The 22393-nt window shown below is 40.3% G+C and overlaps 3 protein-coding genes across 5 annotated transcripts; 2 read left to right on the forward strand and 1 right to left on the reverse strand.

Annotated features, from left to right (window-relative positions):
- Nucleotides 1-18: 18 nt before the first annotated feature.
- dscc1 (DNA replication and sister chromatid cohesion 1) lies at nt 19-3690 on the forward strand. The gene is made up of 9 exons (XM_018686166.2): nt 19-388; nt 842-1010; nt 1149-1283; nt 1535-1625; nt 1721-1859; nt 1989-2041; nt 2151-2305; nt 2766-2914; nt 3034-3690. The coding sequence occupies exons 1-9, from the start codon at nt 219-221 to the stop codon at nt 3143-3145; spliced, it is 1173 nt and encodes a 390-aa protein (XP_018541682.1). The 5' UTR covers nt 19-218; the 3' UTR covers nt 3146-3690.
- A 250-nt stretch (nt 3691-3940) lies between these two features.
- On the reverse strand, nt 3941-22145 carry LOC108889595 (carboxypeptidase Q). Of its 2 annotated transcripts, none has more exons than XM_018686153.2 (12): nt 22089-22145; nt 21210-21360; nt 20671-20886; nt 20408-20524; nt 20104-20311; nt 19812-20019; nt 14905-15016; nt 14160-14251; nt 13431-13526; nt 12819-12924; nt 5949-6105; nt 3941-4789 (listed from the first exon to the last, which is right to left on the reverse strand). In XM_018686153.2, exons 2-12 carry the CDS (start codon nt 21358-21360, stop codon nt 4780-4782), a joined length of 1473 nt encoding a protein of 490 aa, XP_018541669.1. In that variant the 5' UTR covers nt 22089-22145; the 3' UTR covers nt 3941-4779. The 2 variants fall into 2 exon arrangements, with proteins under 2 accessions (XP_018541669.1, XP_018541660.1); XM_018686144.2 differs by lacking the exon at nt 22089-22145 and adding an exon at nt 21889-22057.
- Nucleotides 6128-12453, forward strand: LOC108889616 (uncharacterized). 2 transcript variants are annotated; one of them, XM_018686187.2, is made up of 3 exons: nt 6128-7430; nt 9051-9183; nt 9305-12453. In XM_018686187.2, exons 1-3 carry the CDS (start codon nt 7176-7178, stop codon nt 9466-9468), a joined length of 552 nt encoding a protein of 183 aa, XP_018541703.1. In that variant the 5' UTR covers nt 6128-7175; the 3' UTR covers nt 9469-12453. The 2 variants fall into 2 exon arrangements, with proteins under 2 accessions (XP_018541703.1, XP_018541695.1); XM_018686179.2 differs by lacking the exon at nt 6128-7430 and adding an exon at nt 7442-8425.
- Nucleotides 22146-22393: the final 248 nt, after the last annotated feature.

Raw genomic sequence — 22393 nt, forward strand, 5'->3', positions numbered from 1 at the left:
GGCTCTATTTTGAGGTCGCACCTTGACGTAGATACCACTTCCTTCCCACGACAGAAAGAGAGCGGGGAAATTTGACAGTAACCGGTCAACAAAAAGCATTAGTTTTCACTTGTGTTATACTTTATTAAAACGGGGGTAGTTTGTGACAATTTGTCTCATCAGTCAAAAAACCTTTATTTGTCAAAACGTTATCGGTTTAAACTGCCGTCTGAGCTAAAATGAGAACTTTAGAGGAGGTGCAGGCCACGCTGCAGATCGCCAAACTGAAAGAAGAGGATCTACAGAAAACAATCCACTGTCTGTCTTTTGGGGAGAATGTATCATCTGCTGACTACTGCCTGATGGAGCTGGACGACACACTGTGCAAACACATAGAAGCTGGCCAAAGGTAAGGTATTGATAATGTGCATTCACTGAGGAAACACTAATGTAATCGCTGAATCTTTTAAATGTCAGAAAAATGATGAAAAATACCCTGCTCAGGTGACCCAAAGCCCAAGAAAACATCTTCAGAGGGCTTTTTTGATGTGACAGCTGTTAAAAGCTCTAAGGTTATTTCATTTACAATTATATAAGACGAAGAAAAACAACGGTTGTTCTCATTTGAGAAGGTTTGTTGTTGTTTGGTGTCGATGTATTTTGTCTAGATTGACTAATCAATGTATTAACTCACAACTGCTCGTTAATTTAATTTAAAACCAGATGAGCACATAATCTGTGAAGCACTGTTGTCATCCCTTTTTCTGCAGTGGAAAAGATGCATGAGCAGGATGGATGTAAATACATATGTAAACGTGACAGATAAACACTCACTTACAATTCTAATTTTCTCTTTTTCCAGTCTTGTGATTCGGGGGGATAAAGATGACTGTGCAGTGCTCTGTACCGGTGACAAGACCTATGATCTTAAAATTGCCGACACCTCCAACCTGCTGCTGTTTGTCCCAGGATGCAGCACACCAGACCAGCTTACTAACAGCCAGGACAGCTCTCAAGTGGTGCACACTCAGGTATGGAAATGATACATGCATACACACACATGTGCTCCATTCCTAAGTAAGTAACACCCACACAAACAGACATATACACATAATGGTTGGTATAATATGTGACCCACATGCTCTAACAGTGTCCTACTTCTGTTGTAGATCTGGGGATTTTGCAACAGCTACTGGGAACTGAGGAAACGGCGTCCTAAACTGAAGAAACTGACAAAGCTTTTAATGGAGAATCCTTATGAAGGACCTGCTTTAGGAGGGCAGGAGGAGAATACAGAGAACAGGGTAAAACATCTTCTACAGTGAAGTCATTAAACCGTATATAGCTCCAGAGTATGTATGTTAACTCTTCACTCTTTCAGTAGCAGTCATGGTAGAAGTCTGTCTGTAGGCTACTTGCTAGTTTCAAGAAAATTTAGCATTAAAAAAAAAACATTTAACCCATAAATTTGAGTATGGCAGCCTAAGATGTTCGTGCTTTTGAATGTTATTGTAGCTCTTAGTAAGCGTTTCCCTCTGTGTTCCTCTGTTGTCAGTACACAATGCAGGATCTGTTGGAGAGGATCCAGGCCAGTGAAGAGGAGATAAAGACCCACTTAGACACCATCCATGCCTGTCAGATAGATGGTGAACAATGATTTTTTGATAAGAAGTTGCATATGTACATGAATGTATTGATAAATCTACCAGATGTTTACTAAGAGTATCTTTCTTTCTTCCAGGCTACTGGCGCGTGCTAGACTTTGACTATGAGATGAAGCTGCTCAGTCATGTGACTCAGCTGGTGGATTCTGAGTCATGGTCCTTCCACAAGGTGCCCCTTCAAACCAGTCTGGAAGAGTTAGCCCCACTGGAGCCCAAGTAAGTTAGCATCTGGAATCCTCATGTTCAGTGGTAGAGGTAACACTGACTTTATGAGCGTCTGTTGTACGTCTTACGAGTAGATGATAAGCCGGGTTCCAATAATGATCGTCTCATTCTTATTCACAGAGAGATGATCGAGCACTGTTTGAACTGCTATGGGAAACTTTATATTGAAAACGGTGAGAAAAAAATCTTTGAAGATTCAATTGTCAGACCATAATATTTCATTAGTACACAATCTGGAATTACACTGTGCTAAAATCTGTGTATCCTCCTTCCTTTGTACAGACAAAGTGTTTTATGCATTGCATGAGGGTAAAGTCTGTCGGGGCATAGCGCTGATGCTGCTGCAGAACGCTGTCAAGTTTAACCTGAGGGAGTTTCAGGAGGTCTGGCAGCAGAGCGTCCCAGAGGGCATGAGCACAAGACTGGACCAGCTAAAGGTTAGCCCATACCTCTCTTATACTGTATACTGTATATGTTGTACATTTTGGATACAGGGTTTTTTTTTTTTTACATTATTTACATATTTCTCCACATATTTTCACCACAATATCGAACATCTTTGAAAGAGTAGAGGTGGTAGTTAACAGGAAAATTTCAGCACTTTGAATATTGCTTCAGCCTGCACAGACTATCTATCTGCAGCACATCCTCCCCTCAAACTGCAGTTTCATACTGTCTCTGGTTATTTCTCTCTCAAGCCAGTTTGCATTTTATGTAGTTTAGAATGTAGTTTCAAATGCCTCCCACATAGACTGAGCCAGTATGGAGCACAGTTGTTGCAGACCTCTAAAGCTAAGTTGTAATGATGCTGTTGTGAAAAAAGGAGCAACCTGCTGCAGCTCATTCCTACTGACTGACCTTCTTGTGAGACTGCTGATGGCATTGTAAATCTTCCAGAGCGTTGCCCTGGTCGACCGCATGTCCCGTCCAGAGACCATCTGCCTGCTGCGGGTGGAGGATCTGCCAGAGGACACGCTGGAGCGCTTCAACCACCTTTTCACACTCAGAGAGAAATGGACAGAAGAGGACATCACGCCATACATACAGTTGGTGTTATTATCCATATAAGAAGTTATAACCTTTAATAAAAAGCAAAATAATAACAATGTGAATCAGTTCATTATAATGTGTAATGCTCCACTTCCTCCGTCCTCTCCTCTTCCAGAGACCTGTGCGGAGAGAAACAGACCACGGGAGCCCTCCTCACAAAATATGCTCGGTCTTCAATGCAAAATGGGATCAAAGTCTTCAACTCCAGACGGCCTGTGGCTACATGAACGTGTCCACTGAACATTTAGAAATGAATGTGGTTATGTGTATTCCCAGCAATTGTCAAAATTACTCATAATTGTCCTTTAAAAATGCAATTCGCATTATAGGTATTTATCAATCAACTACCTTAAACAGTTATTACTGCTTAAAACTGAAATGTTAAAATGTTTTTGTCACTAAAACAAACTTTGATCTTTGTTATTTCTGTTTTTGTCTGTAAAAAATGTTACTGGTAATAGAATAAGCGGTCATCATATTATCACATAGGTTGTTTTCTCAGTCTCCTGTTGACCTTAATTAACCAGATATGAATAAATTAGTACATTTTTCATTTCCCACATACAATACAAGACAGGTGCTGTGCTGGAGGTTGTCCACAAGGTGGTGGGGTGTGCTGACAAATATAAGCTCCACACGCTAACGGGCTATAACAGTATGTACTGGCTGACGTCCAGCTGTGTTGTTCCACCTGTCTTGTTTTTTACTGGAATCAAATAACAATTACTTGTATCACAGAGAACAAGAGATTAATAAATTACTTTAAAAAATGTTTTGATTTACTGACCTGCTTAATATCCTCAGGCCGTCAGGTTTCTGTAGACTGGATCCCAGTCTCTGTCACATATAAAACTGAAAAAAATTATTAATCGATTCATCAATCGGCAGAAGATTTCTAGGTAGGGAAAGTAGGGAAAAATTATATAGCAGCCATCGTATTCAAATCAAGAGTAACATGAAACAACTAATACTAAATGACCAAGTTTGTGGTGTGATTTTATGCTCTGATTAAGATCTTTAAATAGAATTAATTTTCTTTTATTAGAAAATGTACAAATTTGTCAAGACTGATAATTGATGAAACTGAATTAAAGCCAGACAGACATCACACAGTATGTGGTCAGTAGTTGTGGCTGAGTACAGGTAAACATCAGACCAGCTTTATAGTTCATGGCTTAATTACACAGGATATTTAAAAAAAGAAATCAGTTCACCTTTAATCATACACTGTAAATCTAAATGCTTCACAAAACACAGTAGATTTAAATATCATTTCAAATGTAATTTCAAAAAGTCCCATCTGTCAGACGATGTCTCTCTGACGTTAATGTGTGTATTTAGTGACTTTAGGTCACGTTAGCAGTGATGTGCGTGACTCAGTGTGTCTCTTTGCTACCACAACAGTCTGTGTATGAATCAGTGTTGCTAGCATGAGAAAGAGCTCACCAGACACTTAGCAAAAGTTACAAAGCTTTGTTTCAACAGACAAACACCTACACACACATACATCTGTTTTCAAAATGACTTTATCAGCATTGGCTAGCTGAGTAACCCTGACATCACCCAAAGGGAGTACTGACTTATCGGCTCTTGGGGTAAGGAGGTCCCAGCTCTGTGTGTGTGTGTGTTTGTTATATCTTCAGAGTTGTCTGTGTGGCGCCCACAAAATGATGAATTCCCTCTAGTTCCTCTCCTCCTCCGTATGATCTCTCTTCTCTTTTGGTACTCTAATAATTTCTTCACCCATCATGCCTCCTCCTGCTTCATTCCTCTTTCCTCCTCCTTCTCTTTTCTGCAGAAACAACCACTCAGTGCTGTGTGTAGCTCATTTGTCCTCCGCTTCCTCTTTGAAACTACATGATCAGCAAGACCTAAAGTATTACGGCATAAGAGCAGATAGGATAAACTGCGTAAAACTGTGATTCATTCTTTATTGATGATATCACAACACTGCAAAGATCTCATAATGTAATATTTTACCGAGCATTACATAAAAGTGACATTAAGAAAGAAATATGCGCCAAGACTAAGTTAAGCATAATGTAGGCAGGAATTGTAAAACTTTAAACAGTATATATATATATATATTATTAACAGACAGAAACATGGAAATTTAGAAAAGCGCCACAATTTCTCAACACACTTTCTCACACATTAATCCATTGTTGCTGTTTGTTTTGTGTCTGAATATAGCCTAACTTTACCGATATCCCTCTCTCTCTCTCTGTCTCTCATGGGTGGGCAATTCCCAGCATGAAGGGAAATTTACTTCTCTCTCACACTTCTTGTAACTTCCACAGACCTAGAATTTTTTTTTTTTTTTCGTGTTTTCATCCTTTTTGCAGAACTTTATATTAAGGCATTAGGACAAATACAGAACCTGAGAAAGTCCTATCTTACTCAGAGCTTTCACTCTCTTGGTCTCAATCTTAGACAGTAAAACAGCACTATACAATCAGCTTTTATTCTAAGCATAAAAGCATTCTAAGCATAAAATAAAAATGAAAATAATTAAAATAACCATCATGATCACATTGATATTGATTATTTTTCACTGGGTTTTCGATTAAAACCTTACATGTCCATGGTCCTGTTCTGGACTCTGTAGCTTACTTTAGATTCAGAATAATCATGACACCGCCTTGAGCTACAACATTATGCAAATCTACTAAGTATCTGTTTAAAACAACATGTTTTCAAGTCATTACTAATGTATACATTTCAAATTTGTGGTAAAATGTGCCTGGACTTCAATCTGGATCTACTGTAACAGTAATTCATTACAGTAACATTAATGACCCCTGAGTACTTAATAAGTACAGAGGAAATAACACATTTTCTTTTTGTCCTCTTTCATGACCCAAAATTGATCCACGTTCAGTTTTGTAAACAGAAAGTGACATTAAAATATTTAAACTCTATTCAATCTCAAGTCTTTTTTTAAAACCTGGGATTTTATCATGTGTTTTGGAATCAACCGGTGATCATCCTGTTTTCCTATCCCCCACATTCTCTGTGCTAACTGGCTACCTGTGCAGCATGTCCTGCAGATCTGCCACGACATAGGCAACGACGGCCCACAATGCCGAGCAGAGGTTCATGTCTTGAGGGTCCTGAACAGTCATGGTGTCACCCTCAGTGTGGTGGAACCAAAAGTATCGACTGTCTGCCACATGGAGGCTGGCACCTGGATGAAAGACAAGATGGAACAACAGATAAGATACAAATTGTAACACTCAACGATACATACTGAAGAGTCAGCTGTGCTGTGACTCCAGGTCATTAATCTGGTTTAATTCTTCAGGACATTTCTGTAGAAGGGAAGGCACGGTTCTGAGTAAGACCAGGACTGATTCCATTTCTTGGCCAGACTGATCCCAGCCTGTGAAAAATAACCAAACCCACTAAAGGAGTAAAAGAGGAAAACCAGTTACTAGTCTTGGTTACGATATAACAACTTTCACTTCTCATTGTGGTTACCTTTCTATTTCAATCTGCTCATTAACTCGCTCCTCAGTCTTTTCTTTGCTGATATATAAAAAAATCTGATTTAAAAACAAACTGGTGGCAGAAATAAAACAGTTCTAGGCTTAACTCTAAATCTTTTTGTAGTTGGTAAAACACATACACAGTACAGTCACTTAGCAACTAGCTTTAGTCCGAGTCTATAACGTTATTTAGCCAATGCAGCCTTTTGCCTTTTTATAGAGAAAATCAAGGGTCAGATTGTTGTTTTTTTTTTTTTGTTTGTTTGTTTTGTTTTGTTTTTATTCCATCCATGTAAGCGTGAAGGACAGTGAAGATGTGGGAAGAGCTAGTAAGTGGACCCTGACTTTGGATTGTGTTTTCCTACAGTCTGTTTTTGTTTGTTTGTTTGTTTTTTCCAAACTAGTATAGTAATAAAGATAGTGGTGGAAATATATTTATAAGGTCAGGAATTAATTGTCATGCATAATTTACAGCCAATGGTCGAGGAGTCCGACAAGTGCTACAGATGAAATCATTACAGTTACTCAGCTGACATGCCAAAAGATCTGAGCAAACAAAGTCTGTTAGTAAAATCACAATTTAAAGCACCGGAGTAAATAACATTTTTATTTATTGCCAATCTACCGCTCCACACTCCGGGCCAACAGGTGGCGCTAGAGCAAAAATACCTGGCAACCGATCCAGTGAAGACAGAAGAAGTTGAAGTTGAAGTTTGTTTTTAGCCTGGTTAGCTATTCCTGTAGACTGACCCCAAATCAGCTGTCAGACATGGGTCGCAAATGCGCCTACCCCGAGTGCAAAAGCACGGAGGGTCTGCATTCTTTACCGTCCAACAGAGAGATGGCGCACCGCTGGCTGCACGCTCTGGGACGGCTTGACATACCCACCGCCTCTGTTTACGTGTGCAATCTCCACTTTACGCGAGAGTGCTTCTCTAACTACGCGGAGGTGGAGATGGGATTCAAAAAGCAGTTTCTCCTCACTCCTGACGCCGTCCCAACACCTGCCAAGGTGGTGACACAGGTGAGTAAAGCCTCCCAACACAAAGAGAACATCCCTCTGACTGAATCACTTTGTGGTCATATTTAAACAATGTGTCATGAACCACTGTGGAGCTCCTTATTAAAGAAGCAATGGAAAAGGCCGTATGCAAATCAGAAAACAAAACTCTGCATTCCCATTACGACCAGCAGACATTTGTACGTGTGTCCAAACCACTTTGAGGCAGAGCGTTTTATTAATGTGGGTTAATTCACAGTGGGACTTTTAAATATAAAATAGGAATCCAGACTGTGGTCATCCGAAGTGTAAAAGCCGTGGGTAGGAAGTAAGGATGTAAATATTCCCAGATGATGCTGTGGTGACCGAGGTGCTGTTTACACTGCTCAGGTTGAATTGAGTCTGAAATGTATGCCGAGGAATAATAGAAGCACCAGTACCAAAGACTAGCTACGGAAAGTGAGATGTACGTCTTTTTGATTATAAAGCAGGTCTGGGTGCTACATAGACACCGTGAAAGGTATCAACGCGCTCACAGCCTAAAGTAAATGTGCCTGTACACGAGCCGTCAGGACTTCCGTAAGGATGTGATGTCACCACTACACAACCACCGCCCTCAGCCTCCGGCACGGCCCGACCGACCCGGACCCACCGTCTAAACATTTTGTTGTTGTTTCACCTTTAATAACATAACAATACACGTTATAACAATGTCGAGGAGACGCTGCACAATCGCTGGATGTAAGACAGGATGTCAAGCAACCCAATTATTACTACACACCCTTCCCAAGGACAGCAACGTTAGATACCAGTGGTTGAAGTTTATTTTTTCTGAAATATCAGAACATTTTAGTCCTACTTTAACCGTCTGTTCGGCTCATTTCAGCGCTGACTGCTTCCTCAATCAGGCACAGTTCAGTGCAGGTTTCTCCAGCAGGCCAGTGATCAAGGATGCATCGGTCCCCACACTGTTGGGGCCGACCAATGACTGCACGGGCCTGACTCCAAAACAGGAACGTGTGAGTAAACTAGTCATATGTTTTGTGTTTCAGTAAGGAGGCAGCATCATCGGAAGTTGTTTTACCGGTGAGTGTCATCAATGGGCTTTAGTGCGTTACCTGCGTGGTTAGCCTGGCCGTGCGTCACTCCTGGCAGTCAGCCAATCAGAAGAGAGGCTCAGACATACACAAAACAATCTGTTCTCAGTCGAGCTTCACAGAGAAGCTAGAGAGAGGAGATGCTATATTAAAATGCTTTATCTTCTTATGAATATCAACACTTCAAATAACAAACAGAAAAAAATGTAAAATATTGGACTGATCTCATCGTAGCAAATAACTAACTAACTAACTAACTAACTAAATAAATAAAATCGTTGTTGGTGGTTCTCATGTCAGCTGAAAAGAAATCCCTAAATCTGACCCCAGCCACAGTCCTCAGCCACGTCAATGGATAAGTAGCACCATTCTTGCTATTACAAGTCAATGCACCATCAAAATGATTCTAAAGCTACTATTAAGGTAAAATAGTTGAAACACATATTTATGTGTATTAAATGAAGAAAGGTAAGTAAATAAGTAGATAAAACAAGAGCATCATTTGTTGTTTTAAATGAAATTTGTTGTTCCCTGTATTGCTGTTAAGGGCACCGGTGGCAGCGTCTGTCGAGTTTTGCCTGCTGTAAGACATGTAGCCTCCCAGACTGACCCCCCAGAGAAGAGATCGGTCGGCACGCAGCTATCCATGAAAACTCTGCAAAATCACATCCGAAGCACAGGTTTGTGGTCCCTACAAATCATCAAGTCATATATGAAATGTAATTGTTTTACTTTCACCTAGCTGAACAGTAAATGTGCTCATTCATACTGACAGAATTACTCACTTCTCTGTCTGTGAAGCTACCCAGGCAAAAGTGCCCAGCAAAGACTGTGGTGTTTGCACCCTCACCTTTCCCCTGGACAGTCCCATATTGTTCCTACAACCAACGATAGTAAAGAGACCATCAAAGAGGCCTCGGCTCAGCCTTACAGACGAGGAGGAAGGCCCTTCACAATGCAGCTAGTCCACGGTGGTTCATGAACCAGAGGATTTAACTCAACTCTTGAGGACTTCATCACTGTCGTGGGTTAGCAGTATGTCTTTTTTCACCTTTTCGGTAATGTCGCCATGGAGAGGAGTTGGTAAATGACTTGTAAAACTTGGATTATGGTGTAAAACAGACGCCATGGAACAGTGTACAAAAGTAACTGGGCACCTAAGTGTTTTATGTTGTGAAATGAACTGAACAGTAACCTCTGTCCAACTGAACTGGTTTCCATAATGGGTTTGATGATGGTTTCCCTTTACTCTGTCTGATACACACAGCAGTACACATGTTTTAATATTCCTGAAGCACCAGAACAGAGAAAATAGTGTCAATTGGTGCCTTGCTCAAGTGTCCTCAAGTGTCCTTGAGCAAGGCACCAAAACCCTCAGCTGCTTTATTGAAACTGTTTGAAAACAGAGTGTAACTAAGACAGACTTTATTTATCCCACTTGTGGGAAATTTACAGTGTCTTCTCTGTTTTTCTCTGTGATTTGTCTGGTCTGCCTGGCTGAAGGTTCTTTTTTTTTTAGTTCCTCCTTCTACAAGGTACACCACCATGTGTTTCTGAGTACAACACAGTTTCACTTCTGCTAAAACTAGACAGAGGTGGAGAGGATGTTTGGACTATTTAACCTCTACCAAAACCACAAGGATAGAGGTAATATAAAAAATAAAACCAAGCCAAACTGCTATGGTTTGGTATAGTTTTCAAATACTACTAAACAAGGGATGGTAATTTAAAATCAACTGTAACAGGTGAAAACACCAGTGAAATCTTTGATATTAGTTTCAGCTCTACAAGTGTCTCTTCCACAGAATCATGTTGATTCATTTACAGTGTTCCATAGTAAAACTATTATAAATTTGAACTAAAAGTGAAGAGAAACTTCTGCACAGATGTTAAAAGTATCTTTTGTGTGGAGCTGCAGCTACAGTTTTGACTGATAAACTGTCAGCAGCCTTGGCAAACTATCATTATTCAACTTGATATGTATAGAGGGGATTTTCATTGTCTTGTTTTATAGGAAAAATATAAAAACACATATAAGTTCAATAGATGTGCTGTAAAACACATAATGAAACAAAGCTCCATTAAGTTAGACTGCTTATGTGCAGTTATTTATACTTTATTTCTACTTTATTCTCTATTTATTATTTTTTAGTTATATAGACCTATGGTATATTGTGTACCCGAGGTCCAAGTAGGGAGTCAACTTTTATGTAGAGTAATTTGCTTAACTCGCAACTGATAAAAACTTAAAATGTCCATCCATTTTCTAAACATCTTACAGCAGTTTTAGTTTAGACTCAAATAAGTGGTCATATGCAAATATTGTAGCTGGCAAGAACACTGGGATGATAATAAACAGGAAAGCATCTGTAAAAAATAAAAAAATGTGTTGTTACTGGAAGGAACAAGAAGGGAGACTCCATCATTATCCGCTTGAGACAAGGACATACAGGGCTCAATAAATCACTTTATAAAGCAGGTGAACGCCCAACTGGAAATGTACACTATAATCAGCCAGAATCCACTGAGCATGTGCTCAGATGCTAAAGGCATCATTTAAGGAACCAAAGCATGACACATCACAAAATCTTGGGACGGCATTATGGAAAATAGTCTTTTAATAATTTACGTAAAAGAAACAGGTTTAAATGTTACTTGACAAGCTTCCTGTTTCATTATGAGGAGTGAATTTCTATGTTATTGGTTCCATATAACATACATCAAAACTATTTTTAATAAACATAAATTGTCCCATGAGCCTCTTCTAACCAGGCAACTTTGCCATCCCCATCAAAATGTTCACTTCCTCAGTCAAGGCCATCCCACTTGGACCAATCCTGCTTATCAAGACCTTACTCTGTAAAGTGCCTTAACATAATGGATATTACTAGACCGGGACTGACAACAATAGTAAAGAGACCATAAAAGAGACTTCGGCCCAGCCTTGCAGACGAGGAGGAAGGCCTTTCACAAAGCAGTTTGTCTATGGTGGTTCATGAACCAGAGGATTCAACATGACACGTCACTGTTTTGACAGTAAAACTGTTGTCTTTTTTACGCTGTTCAGACATTTTGTCATGGAGAGGAGTTGGTGAATGACTAGAGATTAGCGAATGGAACAATTAAGAATGCTGAAAGCAAATTATCAGCATGTGTAACAGGCTGAAGAGTGATCTCTGTCTAACTGAAATGCTGCTAACTGCTACTCCTTTTAGTTTTATCTAATAGTTTTCCATCACACATTACTAAAAAGGTGTTCTTAAAGTGATAAACAGTAGGGGCTCTTAAAGACTGGGAAGCAGGGCCTTGAAAACAATCCTCTGAGGACCAAGACAAACAAAATACCTCAGAAGCCCTATCATATGAGCAAGGCACCAAGGCTCCACTGGAGCTGTTAAATGTTTGATGATGGAAGACTGTCACTATATCCATGTGGCACACTCTTCTCCAATTAAGTCTCTTTGTCACTGCTTTAAAGTAGGAATGTCAGTGGTTCCTGGTTATGTGCGGAAATGTTTCTTTAACATGTTTTTGTGTCTTTTTTTCGGTTCCTCCTTTAAAGGTTATACAACAATGTATATCTGTGTAAAATGCATTTTCACTTAAATCTCTAATGTTGAAGGTTAAGGGTTTGAATCTGCCTCCACTATCAGAAATGCAACCCCCCCCCAAAAAAAAAAAAATCATATTAACTATATTACTATGGTTTTATCAATTGTAACAAACTGTAAAAGTAAGGTGTCAGCAGCCTTTCTAAAGCCTCATCTGTGTTATGTGGGTTGCAGTATCCAAATACAATGATTCAGGGTTGTCTTTTCTAATACTACACAGTTTAATTCTATTGAATTCTATTGATTCTATGCTGTTATTATTTTATTCTTTATTATTGTTTTTGTGTCTATAGGCCTGCTGTACACTGTGTACCCTTCATTAAAAAACTCTAAACTCAAGTCAACTGTGTGGTTCTGAGATTTGACTTATCCAAGCAGACAACTGTCCATCCTACTCTCAGACTTTTCAGATGTTTAAGAAATCCCACTTAAAGTTAAAATCTGCACCCACTTCCCTATACTATACTATACCATGGTGTGTTCATAGTTCACCAGTGAGGATGTGATTCCATGCATGCAGCAGTTTCAGAAGAAACAAGAGCTCATGGAAACCAGAACCACAGATATTAAGATGAATTATTTCCTACTTCCACTCTTATTTGTTTATGACCGACATGTAAAATCCTAGGTATCAGTTTTCACTAGGCTCTGTTATCTTATCATGGACATGTGTTTATAGTTGCACAGGAACAGATTCAGCTGACCTGGTACTCCTGCCTGCATCCACGGTGAGATGTCTGTTCCTTCTCCATGTGCCTCCAGTTTAGTCGTATTAATGGGAGCCAACAGTTTGACCACTTCTTCCATCACCTATTGATAAAGACACAGCAAAGTATAACTGTTTGTTATACACCAGCGGTTTTAAAACACAGTTCAACATCATTTCCAGTATTGTAATTCAGAGATGCATTATGCAATGCTAGCATTAAATAGTCATTGTAATTTAGATGTCAGACTATAGCCGATAGTAAACATTCTGTGACCATGTAACTTGATGTTACAGTGCTACATTCACATAAAAAATAAAGTTTGGTTTCTACATTTACTGCTATGGTTTCTGTGGCAGAAACTACTTCCCACTTGCAATTTTAAATGCACAACAGTGAGGTTAAGTGGGACTAGTTAAAAAATGTCCAGTCTAGGGTGCAGTGGTCTGAAGGTGAGATATAAATGTGAAGTAAGGAGTAGATGGAAGGAAACAGCACTTTTACTAGACTGCTACATGCTGCCTTATAGAATCTGTGCTCTGCAGATCAGACTTTTAAGCCTGAGTAACTACTAACAATTGTGCGACAGTGTTTCGTTTTCAATCCCACCTTTCTCGCTGCATCACTGCCCGTAAACTGAAGACCCACAGGGGTGAATGTCCCCAAGTCGGACTCCATAACAAGGTCAATGTTGGACAGGTTCGCCTGGGTGGGGAGAGGAAGTAGAGAACAGACCAGATAGAAGATGTGAGAGGCCAAGGACACATTAAAAACAAGCCAAGGTGTGTGTGATATAATTGGAAACAATACAAACTTCTGTCAAAGGACATGGTGAGCCTAGTCTTAAGTTAAACATATAAGCACAGCTACTTTGAAAACAGGACACACACACTCAGCCAACTACTAGGAGTTGGTAGTGCAGCTGCCTTACCTGATTGAGGTCATTTATATCCTAATTATACGTCAAATGTAGGAACTGGACAGTCCACTCAGGAGTTACAGTACATTAGTGAAAAATTATACAAAAATGCAGTAACCCTGTATCTCTGTTTTTGGTAGTGCAGTTTATTATGGGTCAAGGCCTGGTAGGCAGCCAAGTCTCTAAAGAAGAAAACTCTGTAAGACTGTAGATTGCTGTTTAGATTCTTTGCACAGAGAAAAACCTGGTAGCTAGCCAAGGCCTCCCCAGTTCACCGAGAGTGTACTTCTACACTCCTCCGGTCTTTACTTTCACAATGTGGCGCGACCCTTCTTGCTTCCTCCTAGCAGGAATAATATTTACTTTACTGCCATTACAGCGTGTTTCTTAATAAGTACTGCAACAAAAGTAGACAATACCTTGTGTAGATCGTAGTACTGCTGCGCTCCAACTCCACCCTGCTCTTCAGCTGTCCACAGCACTGTTCGCAGGGTTCTCCTTGGACGCAAACCTAAAAATGGATGAAAAGACAAATGAACACAGTGCAGATAAAATATAAACAGAACAGAGATAATGGCTGCAGTTTGTTACTATTGAAGTTCTTTTCTTTAAAACTTGTAATACATACTGAACTTTACTGACTATGAAACATTTCATCTATGGACATTATACTCTCTTGTCTATAAGAATACTGCACTGTATATCAGAGTGTGTTTCCTAATTATGTGTGTTTTTGTCCCTCTACAAACAGTTGGAGGAAATTACTGTTTACAGTCTGAGGAATTGTTTTGTAATTTGTCCCTAAGTTTGGAACCGGATACTCTACTCCTCCAACTGGCTGTTGGAGGTAACTGAGGCACCAGTATAGAAAATGTGATTCTTCTCCCTTGTTCATGGAGCTTTACTATATTTTTGCTTTTACACATTTGATACAGTTGTAGTCTTTGGCCTGGTCACTATTGATCTCAGTGGGACTAACAGGTTATATAAATAACAAAGTAAATCATTAACATGACTTCATTTGTGTATAAGCTTGAGTGATATGTACTTGTTTGCATTCCTACAGTATGTACACCTCTCTTTCTGTGGAAGTACATTCTGTCCATTATCATGTGCTGTATGTATTAGCTTATACGTTATGTCCGTCTCTGCTGGGTATATTACCTAAATCCTTGATGAGTGACAGGGCTTCCCAGGAAATCATGGCTCCACCTCCGTCATCCATGGCACCCTGGCCCACATCCCAACTGTCCAAATGACCGCTCAGTAAGACGACCTAGCAGATTGGACAGATAAAAGAGATCTAAATATAGAAACAAACGGAGATCGAGAGAGTGCGATAGGACACTTTTTCTAGGGGTGTATCCATGGCAACTTGACCATTTGTCGGATATGACTCATTTACATTACTAATTTCGGCATACACGCTTATCCTTACAAGTGAGGGACAGAGGAGACCTTGACGTGAACACTAAATACTAAATCTGTTCAAAAAGACAAAGTGGACAGTAATTGCGAGTTAGGTATGTTAGGGTGTTAGAAGTGTTAGAAGAGGAGGTGCTCTAAGAGGAGATGAGTCTTCAAGAGATTCTTGAGGATAGAGAGTGATGCCCCTGCACTGATAGTATTTGGAAGCTTGGAAGGAAACCAAACAAAAAGAGTCTGGTCTTCGACGGCCTTGTGTGCAGGAATGGCAATACGAGACGAAGTGCCTTGGGAGGAACCCAGTAGTCAAGAAGGAGCATTAGCCTGTATGATTGAAGTAGACGGTCAAATGGTCATGAGTAGCCAGTGAAGGTCAATGAGCAGCAGAGTGACATGTGCCAACTCAGATATGATGAGAGAACTGGAATAGACAGCACTATCTAACCCATATCCTGTCTACATTTTTATTATTTTAATTATAAAGCACACACAAACACATAACACCAACATCACATGCCTAAAATTGGACTCCGCGATTAGAATAAAAAACACTTTTTTATCAGCAAGGACAGACAAATAAAATGAAAAAAACAGGACATAGACACAAAAACACATTGTTCAGAGTGATATCGCCGTTTCCAGGAATTTTGAGGAGTGAGATTCCCGTCAGTGGGATGCTCCTGACCTGATGTTCCAGGTTACCAAACATTTTCTCTCAGCACTGTCTGGACAATGACCTAGAGGGCACCATTTCTGTTAAAATGATTTTTTTTCTGCTAAGAGCTGAAGGTGCCATCAGTTCACTTAAAAGAAGTTCAGTACCATTAACATTTGTGTAAATGTGCAGCTCACACACTTTAATGCCTTTAGTATGAGGTAGGAGTACATCAGCTGGAAATATAAGACATACTCAGGCATTTAATACAGACGCACAAACACACACAGACATGTCTCTGTCCATGAATCACTGGATTTGTTTTGCAATACCAGAGATCTCTACCTCTGAACCCAACACGTGTGTTGTCCATATAGGGGTTTATCGCTGGTTACAACTTGCAGGGATTTCACAGTAAGTCTTTGGGTTTGGAATTTGCTCATAAATGTAGTAATAAGGCCACCAGTAGTGATAAAAGGATTCATTGATTCAGGACATTCATGCTTATTTAAACCCACTGTGGATTATTTTTCTGTTGTAATTCTTACAATGGTAACCCTGAGAAAGATCCTTCTACCCCTGTTAACTTCATATGAACACACTTTGTCCCTCTTAATATTTAGTGGTATAGTTAACTGACTAGTATCGTTAGCAGTTTATTTACAGCTGCTTTGTACAGTGTGCTGACAGTGAAGACAACTTAATACATTGAAGTCACCATAGTTTAAAAGATGGAGACCAACAAAGTACAATAAAGATGTTTTAGATGTGGCTCAGTTTAGCGTAGATGTGAATAACAAAAACATTCTTTCCTGCAAATACAGATGAGCATTTGTAACCAGTACTCATCACATCACTGTCAAGCAAAATGATTTTGGGTTTTGGGTATAATCATAAACAGAAAGCGTACACATCAGGGCATTTTAGATTTGAAAAGGTAAAATTTTAATTGAAAAAGAAGGATGGGAATTGTAGAAGTTGAGTAGGTGGAAAAAATCCTAGCAACTCATCACTCTCAGATGACTCTGAAAGGTCCTGAAAGGCTAAACTATGGAAATGACTCACTAAACCTCAGATGCACGTCTCTCTACACACAGGGACACACATACATGCACGCACGCACGCACACACACACCGACCACATTTTCTGCTACTGCCAGCCGGAGCACAAGTCACAGAGCCAGAAATGATGTCAACCATGCCATGTGTTTCATTTCCCTTTTCTATAATGAGGGACCAAGCGTTGGTTCCCAGATCAGAATAGTAACAACTTACATCAGCAATGTTCCTCTAATCCAAGTCTCCTGACTGAGTTTTCAGTTATCTCCACATTTTGTTTTTCCACAAATTGAACCATAGAGACTGCAATTTGTAAAGACATTCACTTGGACTACACACACTGGTAACTGCTGAAATAAAGTGGACATAATGACATTATTGCAATACCAAGTAGACCAACTTTGTGCTCTCTGCTAGCTGTCGAAGTCAGGAATCTTGTGTTTGGCTGTCTTGGACTTTACTGTTATGACATGATGTTTTGCAACTGGAGACTGGAAAAATGTAGCCTGGTCTGATGAATCTTAAATTCTGCTGAGGCATGCAGATGGTGGGGTCAGAATTTAGCAACAACAACATGAATCTATGAACCCAACCTGTCTTGTGTCAACAGCCCAGACTTATGGTGGTGGTGTAATGGTGTGGGGGAAGTTTTCTTGGGACACTTTGGGCCCCTTAATACCAATCCATTAAAGGTTGAGTGCCACTGCCTATATGAGTATTGTTGCTGACCAACCACATCCCTTATAGCCACACCACACCCATCTTCTAATGGCTACTTTTTGCCAGATAATGCACCATGTCACAAAGGTTTCATGAAGAAGACAATGAGTTCAGTTCACTTCAACAGCCTCATCAACCACTAGATCAGAATCCAAAAGAACACCTTTGGGATGTGGCTGAGCAGGAGATTGGCAGCATGAATGTGCAGCTCCCAAATCTGCAGAAAGTATGTGATACAATCGTGTCAACATGGACCAGAATCTCAAAGGAGAGTTTCCAACATCTTGTAGAATCCACGCTATAAAGAATTGTAGCAGATTTGAGAGCAAAGGGAGGCCCTGCCCAAGATTAGCATGGTGTTCCTAATTAAGAGCTGCGTAAGAGTATATACAGTACACACCATGATTCACAGACCACACTGTGGAAATTTCACAGACTTTACATGTGATACATAGAGATGGAAAATCTTCTAATCGTCTAACCAGAGGCTTCTCCCCCGTTCTGTTTCACACAGGTTTTATCAGTCATCTCTCCAAACCAGCACAACTAAAATGTACATACCCTGCTCAGCTATTTAGGATGTACTGGTTTAAACCGACTGGGGCAGTCCCTGAAAAAAGGAAATGCTGATCCTGCTTTTCATCCATGTTTATTCAGACAAACACTGCAACTTTGAGCAGACAGGATGAGAGCTCCGGACAGTTCCTTTTGAGGACTGTAACATTTGTGTACCCCCATTAGACAATATGTGGTACAGAGAATGCCACTTCTGGTATCCAGGGCTCTCCAGACTGTTTCCTCAACCCTTCTCCAGTCAGTGGCATAACCAATGCTGTGATATTCTTTAAGAGCATCATAGCACCGCTCCCAAAAACAGAGTGAAGCCGCATGCTTTCATGCAGCAGCACCTCATCCATTGATCAGGTTTTACCTGCTAGACATGTTTGGGTTCTTACCCAGATATGGATAAAGTAGCTGTGTGTGACATTGTGTGGCATTTCACTGCATAGCTGCAAGATGGGTCAGATCATGTGTTTTCACTCCACTGGGACAGGCTTCTGACTTAGAGCAGGGCATATTTTCCCATCTTATTCTATGACTGAGCGAAAAGTGAAAAAAAGTGGTGACTATAATTCGCACATAGTCTGTCGGTCTACGTGCGTTCACCCTGTGACAGACTAACAAGCTCAGCAGGGGACAACACACATTTCACACGGTGCATGCTGAAATCAGATTAAGTTTATCCTAGTTGCGGGTCAATGCTTCTGCTAGAGGTTACATCCATTCCCATTGACTCATAAGTTTTATACACAGCTTATTAGTCATGCTTTACAAAGGCTGAAAATTAAAAAAACAAAACAAAAAAAAACACAATAAGAATGACGGCAGTTTGCCATACTTGCAGTACTAGAAACAAAAAACGCCAAAATTTAGATTCAAATCATCACTCTGTTGGCTTACATTAACATGTGTTCACAAATGACAACTCTTTTCATACCATAAAAGGATGGGTTAATTTCAGCTGGCCTATAATTTCAGTTTGAGTTTTTTAGACTGGCCAACAGAGAAAAAATGCACTGATCTGGGGAAAATGCAGTAATGTCAGATTTGTAATCTATATAAATGACTGCATATGGCCAGAGTTTAGGGATTCATTAATGCAGGAGGATTTTATAGGATTTTTCTAAACGTTTATTTTTTCAAAACATAAAAAACGCAATCAAAGGTAAATAGTTTGTTTATACAACATTGTGTTTCCATAGAAACCTACTTTTTACTGAATGACTGAAAGTGACATTTCTCAGTATTTCCAGTAGAGACAAGCTTCAGTGCTTCTCTGGAAAGATTAGATCACACACACACACACACACACACATCAGCAAAGTAAAGGCGGACTAAATATCTCTGGGAATATCAGGAGTCAGCAAAAAGAGGTTACAACATTCATTCTTCTTCCCACCAAACCAAGGAAAAGACAGAGAGAAAGACTAAGAAGGGAGGGAGACAGGAACAGTCAGAGATAAGTCTTTCTTCCAAAAATGTAATCCTAACACGAACAACATCTGTTTCCCCACACAGTTTACTTTGTAGACTCACCCAACAGATTTACCCTGACACGAAAACGCTGGAAATGACAGACCGCTGCATGATGATACCCAGAGATAAACAAGCCAGACAGGCAGGTATATGTAAGTGGGTGAATGAGTGCTACCTGCTCAGGGTGCTGCCAGCCTTTTATCTCAGCCACCGTGTTGAAAGAGTCGGCATCCGGCAGGGTCTTGGCTTCCATTGTGAGTCTGACCACAATCTTCTGCCCCCTCTGCGCAAAACGCCACATCAGTTCAGCATCTTCGATAGTGATACAGGCTGTAGGGATGCGCTTCACTCCATCCTGGTAGTCCTGCAAACCTGTGTGGGGACTGGACCGGGAAAGACAAAGACAGGGAAATATTCAGTATGTTGACTTAACACTCAGATAGATAGACAGATAGATAGATAGATACCTGTTGATAGAGAATGGAGTGATAGATCTAATGAGAGTCGCCACAGCTCCCACTTTAGCTGCTTCAGAGGCGCCATAAGCGCGGTAAGCCACTGTTTCCCCGTAGCTGACAAATGGCTGGTTAAAGACCACAATCTTGTCTACGGCCTCACTGGCTCTACGCTTCAGTTCCTCAAAAGACTGAACAACTAACACTTCGGCTTTGATACCTGCAGAGATAACAGGGAGAGAGTCAGGAGGAGTAAGAGGAAGATGGATAGCAGATGACAGGCATTACGATGATTTTGCTCAGTAATGGATTTTACCCTCAGGTGGTGTTCCTACACTGCTTCCCAATCCCAGTATAGCCAGATTTTTGGCCCTGGGTGCAATCATTTCTGCACTCTCCTTCCCTCTCACCCAGTGTGGGATTTTGACAGGTTCTGGAGACCACATGGGAGGACACAAAAACAAAACTTAGTGGGAGAAGACAAGAGAGACTCTTTAATATGAGCAGACTGAAACCTGTCTTCACTGCATGCTTCTAACATCCTGCATCCAGCGAAACAGATAACTAAGGCATACTCACCCAGGTGAACGTCCAACCCATCCTGCGTCATGGCATTGTGCATGTACTTGATAGCCAGGTCTAGATTGTGCGAGCCACTGACACGGTTGCCTATAGTGTCCGTGAAGTCGGCCAGCCGCCTGTAAGAGCGGTTCTGGGCAGCGCCAAACACAGCCAGGTCAATGATCTGTTTTGCCACATCAGCATAGCCTGCTACCTCAGCTGCTACATCTGAAGCTGCGTTCACACAGAAACACACAAAAAGAAAGTCAGGTTTCATCCTCAAGTCTTTATTGAGAAGGTGATGTATTTTAGTGCATCTAAAAAGACAGAAGCACAGGTGTATACGAGCTGGGATGGAATCATTTTCAGTCCAGTATCCAACATAATCTGTAAATCATAGGATAGAAATTTGGCATGTATTTTAACCACATGATTTCTGTGCCACTTTTTAAAAAATATCTTTAAAAAAAATAACACTGAAGACACATGTGTCAGCCCTGATTTTCACACACAGGCCACTGTTATCTGATGTCCTGATGATAGGAAAGATTAAATACCTTTCCTTGCAGTATAATTAGTTGCAGCCGCGGTCACAGCCCTTGAACTCACAGGCCAAGCTGGGTGAGGGTGACAGTCACTCAGAGATGACAGCATTGAGAGAAACATAAAGATGGAGAGGAGGAAGGGCAGTCTCCCCTCCCAAGCCATCTGTGGACAGAGACAAATCAGTGTGATTGAGTAGAATCTGATGGAAGCCGCCCAAATAACCCCTAACAGGGAAGTTCCCTGTAAATAGCAGCAATGAATTGATCCCACATTGCTACAAATTCACGAGGAAAACACTGGATGCAACAGTATCACTGACTCAATCACTTTTAATGGAAATTAAAAGTGACTGAGTTAAAACAAGATGTCAATCATTTCTACTAAACCAGCAGCACAAACGTAATGCTGTTAGCTAATCTAACAGAGATGACTCCAACAATATGAAACTCCATCTGATTTGTCATGGTATACTAGTTTTATCTAATACTGACTTCGAGTAACTCCAGCTGAAGTTACAGTTTTACTTTCATTATGACTACCGGTTGTAAGTCTGAGCTAGGCCTGCTATCAGTTCAAATGTAACAGCAAAATGACCGTACTGACAAAGCCGAATTCCCGGGTTTTTGTTCATATTCGTTTTAATTCAGACCCATAACATCAGATAGACAAAAAGTTTTAGTACAGACTAACGTTTCTGAGGATGGAAAGAGACGTTACCGACAGTAACCATGATCTTAAAACTTGATTTGAAACCTCCATAAAACAGCACAAACAGAAAACCTTGAGGCCAAAGTCAGTGCCTTTGCTATCGTTCACGTTACAAGAGTTTATATTGCCGTGATAGTAATCTAATAACAAGTTACACCGAATGAATGCCGGGATGTAAATACCGTTTCTGTGCTCTTGGTTTCAGCGAGCGTAACGACGTAAACTTCCGATCTGTCGGCTTTCACAATAAAAGCCTTTCTTTTATTTAAAAAAACACACGCAGTCCACAAAAACAAATAAGTAAAAATAAAAATAAAAATAAAAATAAAAACATGGAATAATTGATATTTTTTGGTGTGCCACTATTTTGCTTTTTTTTTTATTGTAAAAAAGGTTATCCAGTAGAGAAACACCAGCTATGGCCTACATAACATAGTCTATTCTTATCATGCTATCAACTTTTCATTGCCTGGCAGGAGATATTATC

The sequence above is a fragment of the Lates calcarifer genome, linkage group LG15 (genome assembly GCF_001640805.2).
Source record: "Lates calcarifer isolate ASB-BC8 linkage group LG15, TLL_Latcal_v3, whole genome shotgun sequence".
In the NCBI taxonomy this organism is placed as follows: Eukaryota; Metazoa; Chordata; class Actinopteri; family Centropomidae; genus Lates; species Lates calcarifer.

Bases quoted from the DNA above. Each gene is read 5' to 3' on its own strand.
- dscc1 (XM_018686166.2), top strand. From the start codon at position 219: ATGAGAACTTTAGAGGAGGTGCAGGCCACGCTGCAGATCGCCAAACTG. The intron at 389-841 runs GTAAGGTATTGA...CTCTTTTTCCAG, and splicing joins CACATAGAAGCTGGCCAAAG to TCTTGTGATTCGGGGGGATA. The intron at 1,011-1,148 runs GTATGGAAATGA...CTTCTGTTGTAG, and splicing joins CTCAAGTGGTGCACACTCAG to ATCTGGGGATTTTGCAACAG.
- LOC108889616 (XM_018686179.2), top strand. From the start codon at position 8,117: ATGTCGAGGAGACGCTGCACAATCGCTGGATGTAAGACAGGATGTCAA. The intron at 8,426-9,050 runs GTGAGTAAACTA...ATTGCTGTTAAG, and splicing joins TGACTCCAAAACAGGAACGT to GGCACCGGTGGCAGCGTCTG. The intron at 9,184-9,304 runs GTTTGTGGTCCC...CTGTCTGTGAAG, and splicing joins AAATCACATCCGAAGCACAG to CTACCCAGGCAAAAGTGCCC.
- LOC108889595 (XM_018686144.2), bottom strand. From the start codon at position 21,957: ATGGAGGTTTCAAATCAAGTTTTAAGATCATGGTTACTGTCGGTAACG. The intron at 14,252-14,904 runs GTAATATACCCA...ATCCATTTTTAG, and splicing joins GTCACTCATCAAGGATTTAG to GTTTGCGTCCAAGGAGAACC. The intron at 13,527-14,159 runs GTATTGTCTACT...CTCCCCACCCAG, and splicing joins AGTACTACGATCTACACAAG to GCGAACCTGTCCAACATTGA.